This window comes from Leuresthes tenuis, unplaced genomic scaffold (assembly GCF_036924035.1).
Source record: "Leuresthes tenuis unplaced genomic scaffold, fLeuTen1.0.hap1 SCAF_12, whole genome shotgun sequence".
Taxonomy (NCBI): Eukaryota; Metazoa; Chordata; class Actinopteri; order Atheriniformes; family Atherinopsidae; genus Leuresthes; species Leuresthes tenuis.
In genome coordinates, this window is record NW_027325366.1 from 21,703,034 (window position 1) to 21,715,535 (window position 12,502).

At 40.1% G+C, this 12,502-nt stretch overlaps 3 protein-coding genes across 5 annotated transcripts in view; 1 reads left to right on the top strand and 2 right to left on the bottom strand.

Annotated features, from left to right (window-relative positions):
• Positions 1–1,226, top strand: part of lrp2a (low density lipoprotein receptor-related protein 2a) — a 45,679-nt gene extending 44,453 nt beyond the window's left edge. The window contains 1 exon segment of the mRNA XM_072397084.1: positions 14–1,226. Within this exon segment, the coding sequence (XP_072253185.1) occupies positions 14–184 (171 nt within the window). The 3' untranslated portion in view covers positions 185–1,226.
• On the bottom strand, positions 984–6,339 carry rdh1 (retinol dehydrogenase 1). The gene is made up of 6 exons (XM_072397088.1): positions 6,249–6,339; positions 4,919–4,951; positions 4,428–4,758; positions 2,918–3,176; positions 1,550–1,713; positions 984–1,468 (listed from the first exon to the last, which is right to left on the bottom strand). Exons 1-6 carry the CDS (start codon positions 6,249–6,251, stop codon positions 1,242–1,244), a joined length of 1,017 nt encoding a protein of 338 aa, XP_072253189.1. The 5' UTR covers positions 6,252–6,339; the 3' UTR covers positions 984–1,241.
• A 517-nt stretch (positions 6,340–6,856) lies between these two features.
• Positions 6,857–10,848, bottom strand: dhrs9 (dehydrogenase/reductase (SDR family) member 9). 3 transcript variants are annotated; one of them, XM_072397085.1, is made up of 5 exons: positions 10,704–10,848; positions 8,312–8,628; positions 7,954–8,212; positions 7,705–7,868; positions 6,857–7,080 (listed from the first exon to the last, which is right to left on the bottom strand). In XM_072397085.1, the coding sequence occupies exons 1-5, from the start codon at positions 10,835–10,837 to the stop codon at positions 6,857–6,859; spliced, it is 1,098 nt and encodes a 365-aa protein (XP_072253186.1). In that variant the 5' UTR covers positions 10,838–10,848. The 3 variants fall into 3 exon arrangements, with proteins under 3 accessions (XP_072253186.1, XP_072253187.1, XP_072253188.1); XM_072397086.1 differs by having other exon boundaries at positions 10,732–10,805; XM_072397087.1 differs by lacking the exon at positions 10,704–10,848 and adding an exon at positions 9,925–10,230.
• Positions 10,849–12,502: the final 1,654 nt, after the last annotated feature.

Here is a 12,502-nt window from a genome sequence, read left to right on the forward strand (position 1 = left end):
CATCGCTCCGCAGATGAAGGACGAAAAGCCCGTCGAAAGCAGTGGAGACTCTTCTGTCCCTGAGCCGTCTCCGTTTGTCGCCCCTGCCAAGCCTCAGAAGAGGGATCGTCCCAGCACCTTCTCACCAACCGAGGACAGTTTCAAGGATACAGCCAATCTTGTTAAAGAGGACAGTGACGTATAACCCCCACTCTCACAGATGGGAATCAAAGAAGAAACACACTTTGCACAGAATTTATTTTTTTATGCAGCCTGTGTACAAAACTCAAATTGTTTTAGGACAGAGAAATACATCTCTATAGAATGAAGAAAAAAGTCTTTTGTGACTATGCCTTCTGACATTTCTTATGCCAATTCTTGTGTTCATGTTTTTTTTCTTTATTGTGATGTACAATATGTATATCTTTGCACTGACGCTGCTGATAGAAATGTTAATAAATATGTTGTATATTTGTAAATTTCCACAGTAAGATTTTGTCAGAAATATCTCTGAAATAGATCCTCAGTAGTTCAATATAAACTCAAAATAACACATGGAAAATGTGATCCGCATTCTGAATGTACAGTACTTATATGATCAGAGGCTGTTAGAGAATAATGTTGGGTAATGATACTTTTGCCACTGAACAAAACTGAAGATGTATTCACTTCATCTTGCATGTTTATATACCTCATTTCAGGGCTGACAAATTAAAGTGCGACAAAAGAAATTGGTTTTAAAATCATACCATTACCTTTCAATGATATGTGCTCCGGTAGAAAGAGGAGCATGAGCTTAAACATGTGTGCAAAGCATACCTATTGTACTTAATCACACTCATCTGACTTTGAATCAACATAATCAATTTTTCTGGAATGGCCAAAATAGTTTGAAGTGGTACTTTGGAGTTTGGAGTGGAGATGCAGTTTGTAATCTTGAAGAGCAACTTATGATTTGAGGATGCAGACAGACATTTTCTAAACAAAGTGGAGGAATTCTTTATAGACTGATTTATTTTGTATCACAATGAGGACAAATAAACACTGCATCTGTGATCATGCAGAACACGCCCATATGAATTAAACTGCCGCTGCTGAGACATGAATGAATAAATTTGCTATTTTCTATCACAGTCTTGAAACTTTTTACCTTGTTGTTGCTGTTAATTTCTTTTCATTTTTACATATAAACCCTGCCGACAGAAAAAAAAAAAAAATCATATGTTTAACACATTCTATCAGTAGCAGGAACAGAAATCTGTTCAGGCGTTTCTTTCATCTTTAGGTGACGGAAGGAGCACATTGACAACGAAGTCTGACACGAATGAAGGGAGGTAAGACAGAGGTATCCAGAAAAGCTTAGCGTCCCAGCCTGCTCCGTATCGTGTGCGTGGAAAGCGAGCTGTCAGCGCATGCTCCATGCATCTGGTCACCTTGGAGATATCTGGACTGCACAGCATGCCCATGGAGAAGTTCTGCGCTTTCATATCTGGACGGCAAAATGAATCACGGCTGTTTAAAACATACATGACTTCTTTTGCTGATTGAAATGAACTGCACCTCTACTTACACTCATCAATATAAGTAGCACCATATGAGTTCCTAACGTCTTGAGGGAGGCGGGTCCACAGCCTCTTTAAGTCAGCTTCGATAAGATCGATGCGGGTCAGGCCTGTCTTGAAGAAACCCGGCTCAATCATGCTCACTTTGATGCCAAAGTGCTGCATGTCCCTCCTGGGAAGACAAAGCAGAAAATCTTAACATTTGTCGAAAGAAGGTGGAATTCCAAATCTCAAATTTTAACACTCACAGTCAGTTTAAAACACACTAATTTCTAGAAAAAAATCTAGAAAGATCCTGTTGTTACCTCTAAATGAATACATTAGAAATATACAATTACACATCTTTCACATAGGTGCTGACTGATGCTGAGATAACCGCATACAGGAAGAAACACTGTTTCATATGTTGTTGGCTGCCTTGAAATCATCCTTTTAGGCAAAAGTGATGTTTGGATTTCAGAATTATTCAAGTCTCTCTCTGTGACAGATCTAGTGGGATAAAGACTTATGACTTATGGTCATCTATTGCCAGTTTATTAAATGATTTTAAAAATAAAATAAACGAAACTAGAAAAATATATATTATTGTTGTTCTAATAGTATTTACTTGAAGCTTGTGTCCCGCTTGGTTTTACCTAAAAATCAAATGCATGCAACACCAAAAGCTGTTGTACAATGAACGATGGTCAGGTTTGGAAATTTGTGTGTCTGCAGTTTAGACATTTTTACATTAGACAGTTCAACATTTTGCAGTCGAACATGAGGTCCAGCTGTAGAATGCAGACAGACTCCGAGATGATGATAGAGAATCTGTACTGTATAACCTTCTGCTATGTTATGTGTTTGTCCAATGCACTAATCAAGGTATTGTACTTTTTGTTGTTGTGCTTTTGTTTGAATGTGTTCTTTTATTAAGAGTATTCGCCATGATCTCTTTTGTTTGGGCGATGTTACATATCGTGAAAATCTGTTCCAAGAGGTTGTATATTTGAGTCTTTGCCTGTTTCATTCACTAAAAGAAGAGCTCAATGCTATGTATTTCATTTGAAAGGCAAATTTTACCTTCTGTTGTTGCTGTCTAACGTACATCTGCTATTGGATTTAGCTTTTTAGAGTAGTAAATGTTACAGGTTGTTAACCTGTTGTATGGCACAGCATCGTTTTAATTTTTTTTCACCTGTTGGCTTATTTCTAATTAGTTGTTTCTGCAAATTATTATGTTTTTGTTTTGATCTATTTAGTTTTTAAATGATATCCTCAACCCAAGATGGACATTAGGTGATATGGAGCCTGTAAGGAAAATATTCAGTTATATTCTGTGAACACAGTTCTTAATTTCATGGGCATGTGTGTTTACTTAGTTTTCGTCCCACTACCTGAGGCTGTCAGAAAATGCTTCCACTCCCCATTTGGACATACAGTATCCTCCACCAGTGAGAGACAATCGCCCCAGAATACTGGCCACATTTACCACTCTGCCCTGGGCTTTCTTGACAAGAGGCAAAAACTGCAGAGTCACATCAATGACTCCGATCAGATTCACATCCAAAACCTTTGTGAAGTCCTCTAACTGCATCCATTCTGTTGGGCCGATGGGTATTGACCTCCCGGCATTGTTCACCAGCCCCCACAGACCTACAGAGATAAAACCAGGCATTCACAGACATTAGCTCTTGGCCTTCTGACCTCTTTTAATTCTTTGGTTTTGTCATATTAGCATATTCAACAATTTCTCTTTAACAGGCACACTTATTGACAGGCTTTGGACAACTGATTCTAAAAGAATAAGCATAAGGAGTGTCTCGATCTTTTTCTTTTTGATTTTCCATGTTCATGTAAAGGACGTGCTTTCCAAAGTGGCATCACAACTTCTCAAAAAAAGATTATCTACAGGGAAGAGGAACCATACTTCAAAGGTTACAATATGTTGTGGCGCAGCACTGCATTAAAAACAGACATGGATGTTATCAACACAGTCTGAAAACCATCTGTGATGGTAAGATTTAGAGCAAAATACATGGGTAAAGTGCACATCTTTGGGGGCACGTTTACGCTGAGCAACAAAAAAAGGTTTTGGAGCAACATATGCTGCCACCCAGATCTTTTTCAGAGGAGACCTTACTTAATTCAATGAGACGCCAAATCAAATTTTGCAACAGATTGCCTCCAGTCAGACCTGGCCTAAACTGGCCTGTCTGCAGCTGCTGCATTTTGAACCTAAACTGTTGAACAGCAAAAAACCACAGACACACTTTTCACTTTCAGACCTACAGAAACGCCTCAGCTCCCAAAAGCTTCTGAAGAAGAAATGATGCAACACAGTAGCAAACATACAGAGTCCTGATTTTGTTGTTTGCATCATATTAAAACGATATGAACTTTCATTTAAAAAAAAAAAAAAGAAAAAAAAAAGAAGACAGTTTCATCTTTTTCAACAAAATATAGGACTGGAATATTTTGAAAGCAAGTGACTCAGTTTTCAACTTAGATATATCACTTGGAAGAGCCGTTGTTGTGTATGAGAATGGTCTAAATATTGAAGTCCAATTAATTTCTACTTTGCTTGTCAGCAGTAACATTTGTTTGCAGCAACTTTTTGTAAAAAACTAAAAATCCTTCACAATTATTGTCCAGATTAATACTTGTATCTATCCGTAGTCTTGATTAATGTGTAAGGAAGCTTTACTACGTTTTGGGTAGTTAAAACGTAGCCCAACAGATATTTTCATCCTCCTTTTTTTTTCAGAAACAAAGAGCGTGATAAATACATCAGTAAGAGGATGATGGGTTGACGATAGGTCGGTCCAGGTTGCCTTTATCTCTCCCAGTGCTTCACTCGGACTGGCACCCTATCAGTGTGCACCCCCTGCTGTCCGCCCCGCTCACCTCGCTCCCCGACCTCACTGCTCACAAACTCCACCGCACTCCTCACGCTTGCGCTGTCTGTTACATTCAGCAGGACGGTTTGCAGTCTGGGGGAGGCTGCTTTAGCCAGATCTGCTGCACCTTTCTCTGTGAGACACGCGGCTATCACGTGGAAACCCTTCCCATCCAGTTGCCTGGCCAGAAGATTCCCAAAGCCGCTGTCACAGCCCGTGATCAACACGTGCTTCTGACTGAAACCATCCAGCTTGTAGGAGTCTCTGATGTGCCAGCGGACGGCGGCGAAGGTGGCCAGAAGTAAAGCGCAGGTTAAGGCCAGATGTGACAGGATAATCTAAGACAATAAATAAATAAAAAATTTACAACGCAAGTTAATGACCTCAATCAATACATGCAGTAGTCACTCACGCCGATATAAAACATGTTTTTCTTTAAAAAGGCAAATAGTAAGTAAGAATACAGCACATGTGGATATTTAGTGAAACGATGCTCACCTCAAATAGTGCTGCTAGATCCTCTGTTGACACCTGAGTGGAAAACCCCGAGATTAATACACGCAGCTTAAAATATGTCAACTCCCACTCACAAAGAAAATAAAAGATACGAATAATTGCATATTTGGACTACAAACTCCTTCCTCACTGATCTTCAATCTAACGACAATCATCTGCTGTAAAACCTATATTGCAGAGAAACGCACAAAAGCTCCATATTCATGTTATTTCTTTTAGTTTTGATTAAGGAAAACGCATTAAGTGATATCTTAAGGTTATGAAAGCACCTGAACATCTATTTACACAGTCCTAAAAGCTTTTAAACTCATATGTCAGTGTCCACATAAGGCGCAGCTTCCTGAATAAATGTGTTAAACCAAATCACCACCAGGTAGCTGATTTATTTATTTTTGTTCTGGGGCCCCCTGCTGGGTCAACCTAACCATGGTAGTGATGCACTCACAATAGACGGTGTTTGTTTATCTGTATATTCTTTAAGTTTCTCCTTTTGAAATAGAGTCTGGTTTGGCTGTTGAGTTCAATCTCTTCAAGAACTGAAATCCATTTGCTCGCCATTAACTTAACTTGAATACCCCCCCCAGTTTCAATCCAGCTCACTCCATTCCACTTCAACAAATTTCTTTTTTTTTTTTTTTTTTTGGAAACTCCACAATTTATTTGACAGCTACAGAAACAGCTCAGAATTTTACATACAAAACATGAGATCAGCTGTTAAGTTAAAGTATTACATACACCAGCTCACCTTACAAGAAAAAGCTCCTACCATACGAAGGCCTCCGTTACATATTTCCATGAGCTAATAAAACGTGCTCGTATTCTTTGTTTGTTTTCAAAGGCAAAAATGCCACTTTTGCTTTAAATGCATTTTTCAGTTTGGGCGTCTGAAGCTGTAAACCACAAATTTTACTCGTAGCTAGCATCCGTGTGCCACAACCTTAACTTTTGAAAAAACAAACAAAAAAACAAGTATACGTCCACATTTGTGCTCTCCCAATATGTACAAAACATCATAAACATCGTATTAGTAGAATTGTGTCAGATCTCATGTAAAGCTAGACCCTCTTCGTGTTAACTAAAATCTCTCAAGAGTGCAAATTTATCCCTTAAAGCAACCATTTTTACTTGACCACCAGATGGCATCAGATCTCATTACATCATGGTTGTGCAAGGAAAAAAAAAGACATGAAAATCTTTCAACTAATGCTCTGCTTTCAGTCTATCCCTCACGGAGGTGCTCATGATGGTCATCAGACGATCAACCAATTCAAGCACCACAACATAGATAATAATCATAATAATGTAAACATACCATGGTTACAGCTGTGTAGATGGAGCTGCCTCCTTTCCGTCAGCTCTGCAAATAATTTCTACAGCACCGATGAGCCCCCTCTAAACAAAACCTCAAAGCTCCAGGTTAAGTTATGCAGCGTGGACGCAGTGTCAAGGTCCACAATGGATATTACAACAGGGGTAAATGGTTCACCAGCAGTGGGTTGAGCAAGAGGCAAAACAAGATTGCACGACTCCAGGTTTGATAACCTCATTCACCTAAAACATCCGACCAACTTTGAAATCATTTCAAAGGTTACAAAGCACACTTGTGTGCATGTTTAATATTGATCACAAATGCAGTAAATGTTGACTCAAAGAGCTCGTTTACCTGAAGCCAAGACTTCTAGAACAAAAGCTTTTTCAAGTTTACAGAGATGACAGTGAGGCTGTTTTAACCACAACAGGACCCAAGATTCAATGGCTATTGTCAGAGGGGATTAGTGGTCCGTCGTGTGCACTGCTGGTATTAGATGCTGACAGAGTCCCATATGCTGCACTGGAGGGAAAAACAAAAAAAACAAAACTAACACAAGTGGTCTGCATGTTAGCTCAAAAACGTTTCTCCAGTTACTGACAGTACAGAAACTACAGCACAGATATTTTGGGTCTGGGGCTAAATTTAAGTAAAATTGGATCTGATATGAAGGTTGGCAGGTACGACAGGGGCAACCAGAGAAACTTTGCGTCCCATCCGGGGGAGTAGCGATAGCGAGGGTGAACGGCAGAGACGGCGTGCTCCATACAGCTGACCACCTTCATCAGGTCCCCGTCCGTAAACTGGCCGAACCTCTCGTCCAACTGTTCAAGAGCTGAAAGAGAATCATCCACTCGTGAATTTTATAGACCGGTCAACAGGGTTTATCCATGCATCTGTACATAGTGTGCTGGAATGAATGACACAATCTGCCATGTGATTTAGGAAAGATATTTAATGATAAACACATAGACTTCGTGGATATAAATACTAAGAGGAAACTTCTACCCAGAAATGAAAGCACAGGGGGAGTTCATCAGGGACCAGACTTTCTCACAAGTCAGTTTGATAACTTCTGCGAGGGTTTCTCTGAAGATGATCTCGGTACAGTTTCCATAATAGGAGAAGTTTGCCCTGCAGGCTTTCTGCCTGTTTTCAACAGTTGGAGTCAGAATTTTCCCCAGTCAAATACAGAAGACAGGGCCCCAGGCACTCCAATACCTTGACTCGGCTGCCCTTAAGCAATTCTACCACACCTTTGAAGGTATGTTTGCCTCATCCGACTGGGAAAACATAGTTCTGACAACTTGGAACGTTGCTTTAATACGGCTTAAAAATGTTCCCTCCTCTTTACGCAACTGGTTTTGGTAAGTGGTAAAAAAATAAAAATAAAAAAAATCATTAAATAGAGCCAGGGTTAAGGAAACATTTGTCTTTTAACGGAAATACAGTAACTCACATGTATCCAAGAAAGTGGGTCCGTAGTCATCCTTAGTGTCCTGAGGTAATCTGTCCCAAAGCTTCTTCAAGTTATTCTTCAACATCTGTGTATCAGTCACGGTTGTTTTGAAGAATCCTGGCTCAATGCACGCCACTTTCACTCCAAACGGTGCCATGTTCAAACTAAAACACAAAATGTGACGTTGCCAAGAGCCCGAGAATGTAAAAGCAGGTACATAATAAAGAAAAAGAAGAGATCTCCTCTCACCGCAGGCTGTCATTGAAGGACTCCACTCCGTACTTGGACACACAATAAGGCCCACCGAATGGGCTGAGTCGCCCAAACACACTGGCAACGTTTACCACTCTGCCCCTGGCTTTCTTGATGAGGGGGAGGATGCTCAGTGTGATGGCGATCACGCCATTCAGATTGACTGCAAGCATGGATTTGAAATCTTCTATGGTGAGCCAGTCAGTGGGACCGGACGGCGTGGCCACTCCAGCGTTGTTCACGACAGCCCACAGGCCTGGAGACACAACAACAAGAAGAAATCGGCAGATCAGACTGACTGTTTATCACTTGTTTGGTCAATCGAACAAAACATCCATAAAACAAATCCACTCACCCTTCTGTCCAACCAGAGTCTTGATGAAAGCCGCGGCCTTGCTGACGCTCTCGGTGTTGGTGACGTCCAGGGCAACAGTCGTCAGTCTGTCTGAGGAGATCTTCTTCAGCTCATCCTCACCCTTTTCTGTGTAGCAGCCTGCAATCACGCGAAAGCCCAGCTTGTCCAGATGTTTCGCCAGGTTATTGCCGAACCCAGAGTCGCAACCGGTGATGTACACATATTTGTCCTCCTTGTTGGAAACTCTTTTGGTTTCTTTGTACCAGCGATAGACGAACCAAACAGCTACCAGCCCGAGGACGTACAGAAACATTTTTCTGAGGACAAACAGGAAGGCAAAACCAGATTAAGTCGGAATGCACTTTCATTTTCTTTCTTTAGCGCTGCACAAAGAATCAGGCCACCTCAGCAGCTTAGATGTATACTTTAAAATACTACTAAAGTACATAATAAAATAACAACCTGTTCTACAGATAGAGAGACGTGTATTCATGATGCCCAGTGCAAAGTTAAGCAATAATAACAAAGAGGGGTTCATTTACAACAACATAACACAACCCTGCTTCCATAAAAGTTGTGTAATAACTCTGTATCATGTAATTAAAAACAGGATGCAGTGATATGATATACAACATCAAAAACAACCTGGTAGATGATCTCACTCATTTCACAACTAATTAGGCAAACTGATAACAGATCAGGAACATGACAGCGTATAAAAATAGCATCCCAGACAGGGGTGTGTGCGCAGGTAGGGGTGGGGGGGGTTCAGATATCACAACAGTTATCTATATATCTGTACTACATCCACAAAAAAAAAAAAACTTGACCATGCAGGCTTCATGAGCTGCAGTTCATTGAAGGACTAAGCTGAAGTAGAAAGCATTCCTGTCGTCAAACAAATCAAAAATCAGAAACCATGGCCACTACCACGTTATTATTCCAGCGGGACAAAGCCAAAGCACACGGTGCACAAATAACAACAAGGCTCTTTAATAAGAGTCTGGGCCTGCGGTCCAACTCTGTCGGCCACTGAGAACATCTGGCACATTATGAAAAGAAAAACGGGACAAAGGAGGCTCCAAACTGTTGAGCAGCTGAAATCCTGCACCAAGAAAGAATGGGAAAACATGTTCATTTCAAAACAACAGGTTATGATCTCCACTCCGCCTCTATCTACATTTTTACACAGCATTTCATCTTCTTTGTAAACAGGGTTACACAGGTTGGGTGAAATTTAATTAGCTGAGACAGAAGCAGCTGCGCAGAGGGAATAAAACTGAGGGACAGCTGCTCTAAAAACGGGACCTATCTGAAGTACTCAAGTTTTGTCTACTCACCAGTTAAAAGACATGGAATACACATTTCACAACTGTTTCAGAAAACTCATCTGACAAGATAAAACCAGTGACTCCATGAAGTGGACAGTGATTATACAAAGTTGCCACGGTTTTCTATTGATCAACTATGTTTTCTGCAATGAAATGGTCCTTGACAGATTAATTAATGAGGAAGACAATGCTTGCATTTTTCTGCTGAGTCATCTTCAAGAAGAACTCAAAGGACATCAATTTTACAGTCAAACAAGACGAGGAAAAAATGAAAATACTTACGACTTTGAAGCTTGAACTTTGGGTACTTTTACCTAGAAATTCAATTTCTCTTAACAATGGTTCGTCCTACTTTTAACTGCCAGGTGATCATCAAAAACACACGGTTTTATTGTCTTGATCAAACAGCAACGGGAAAGTTGTGGACAAATACAGCGGCCTGTGCTGCGGTGCTCTCAGGCTGATGAACTACAGAAACTGGCTCTGAAGGACGCGATGACAGAAACATTTAAGGTGGACAAGATTTCCGGGGAAGTTCGTGCAGCATGCGTCCCATCAGGTTTGCGGTTTGTTTGCTGGAGGACTCCGCCTGTTCCTGCATTAATTTCCCACAGGAGGTGGTTGATCTGGTTGTGCGTCACCTTGTCCTCAATAGTGAGTCAGTGGGCGCGTGTGCGGGGGCGCGAAATACAACAAGTACCGGTTTGTCGGCAGTATTGTGTTAAACCTATGAAGCCGAATTTCATGAAACGCAGTGGAAAAGTGGAAACTGCTCATATATATTAGCCCTAAAATCTTTTAGTGCGGGTCTGTAAAATTTGAATTGAAAAATTGAACATTTGACGTTGGCCTTGGGGGAGGACGCGCTCTCCATGCTCCCGTCTAGTTTGACAGCATTGATGTTGAAGGAGTTGAGCAGGCAGATACACATCACTGCACGTCTAAATCACAATTACACTTCACTGATTTTCCATGCCCCTTTCATTCAACCTAGATTCGGCAATGACACTTTACAATTAGAGTGATATTTCCTCAGGTGACATTGACATTTGAAGGCTCACAGTAACAAAAGCTGAAGAAGCCACTTACGTGTATTTTGAGCCGTCAATGCACAAATCAGAGCCGTGAGTTGCAGTAGGAACACCGCAAAGATGATAGGGACTGGCACAAACTTTGTTTCTCCTCTCAACTTCATGTGACGCTTTTCCACCGTAACTTCCGGGTATGTCAGCAGGTGTCGTCATTGGAAATGACGAATGAGGAGCGCCATCTGCTGGACACTGAATGATAACGATAATGATCCAGGTCGCTCAGCAGGCTGGCTTGGACATATTACCAGAGATTTATGGAAATAATTAAAATAATATACTACAACCAGTTTTAATTTTCTTATGTTCCTAAATTTGACAGAGACATATCCATTAGATATCATCTGCTTTCAATTAATTAGTAGTATAGTATAATATAACAGTGTTCATTATTGGCTGAAAGGGAAACGATATCATTTAAATTGTAGTGCCAAAAAGTTAAGTAATCATCGGAGTACAACCAACCAAAAAATACAAGATTGGACTAATTATGCATTAACATGTTAGCAGTACTTTACTATGGAAGCCGAGAACGCCCATGGATTTCTTTATTTTGTATGCACTGTTATCTCGTGATATCGACTTGTTTTCTCGTGATAACAAATTAATTATTTCGTTATGTCAATATAACAAAGATCGTTTTCTCGTGATCTGAAGCAGCCGGATAGAGAGGAGTTTGCTAACCGGTAGCCCTAACAAACCCAGTCAAGTAAACAAACTAACGTAAAGTGTAACTTACCGGTAGGCTGCAGCTACAGACAGTGGCTACAGAAGCTGTTCGTGGCAGCTCAATTGCAACTGTTGAAAAGTTGAAATCAAGACGAACGCATTAAAAATTCATTCGTTATCACGAGAAAACGATATTTGTTATATCGAGATAAAGAAATAATAAGTCGTTATCACGAGATAATACTGCATAAATTAAAAAAAAAACAAAACATGGCCGTTCTCGGTTTCCGTATTTTACAGCTATATCCATTATAACTTTGATCAATTCATTTGACAAATGCGTGGCTCGTTTTCATAATCTTATTTTTTTGCTTAAATTTTTGGTGGTTTGGTTTGGTTTGATAAAAAGATAATAATGTGAACCCAAACTCCATGAACCATGAACTTTTGATGAGAATGTTGATGCATTTCATTGTCAAAGTCTGCAAACCATTTCATTTGAAAAACTTTACTGATGAAACCTGAGTCCTTTAAGATCTAAGAATAAGTTTGGCATTCAGATACAAATTTCCTTCTCAGGGAGATTTAAATGAATATTTTTCTTTAACTAACTCAACAGAAAAGCATTTATAATAGGGTGCCTTACATACTTTGATATATCTTCTAAGTAGTGTTGTAGTGCAGAGTGTATATGGGTATTTGGAATATGCCCACTCCCAAATTTTGGCAGAATCTGAGGGTTCTCCTATTAAGCTTCAAGTTACTGGATGTCATTTGCTTAAGAACCTGCCTCACTAAAATAAATGATCTGGAAGTATCTGAGCAGCAGCCAAGATAAGAACTGTTTCCTTAATGATCTCCTTTAGCATAGGATACACCAAACCACCCTTTATGAGAGAAAAGAGACAATTCCACCACATGGTTCCTAAAGGCTGCAACTTTTATAGTGCCACTCGATTATTTTCATCCGATCGTCCAGACCGTGATTCATGTGGATAAATATAAGGACAGGAAGATGAGTACAAGCAGCCAGTGACAACTTTACATTTCACTTTATTTTCTAAAATTAATCTCTTCTCTTCTCCTACAACCTTTCCATGATG

What these genes read in the sequence shown, in the direction of transcription:
- rdh1 (XM_072397088.1), bottom strand. An exon ending in ATCTAGCAGCACTATTTGAG is followed by an intron (nt 4,759 to 4,918) that starts GTGAGCATCGTT and finishes TTATTGTCTTAG; the next exon opens with ATTATCCTGTCACATCTGGC. An exon ending in CAGTGAGGTCGGGGAGCGAG is followed by an intron (nt 3,177 to 4,427) that starts GTGAGCGGGGCG and finishes TTATCTCTGTAG; the next exon opens with GTCTGTGGGGGCTGGTGAAC.
- dhrs9 (XM_072397085.1), bottom strand. Translation starts at nt 10,837, where the DNA reads ATGAAGTTGAGAGGAGAAACAAAGTTTGTGCCAGTCCCTATCATCTTT. An exon ending in CTTCTTCAGCTTTTGTTACT is followed by an intron (nt 8,629 to 10,703) that starts GTGAGCCTTCAA and finishes GTTTGTCCTCAG; the next exon opens with AAAAATGTTTCTGTACGTCC. An exon ending in ACCCACTTTCTTGGATACAT is followed by an intron (nt 7,081 to 7,704) that starts GTGAGTTACTGT and finishes ATTCTCTTTCAG; the next exon opens with CTCTTGAACAGTTGGACGAG.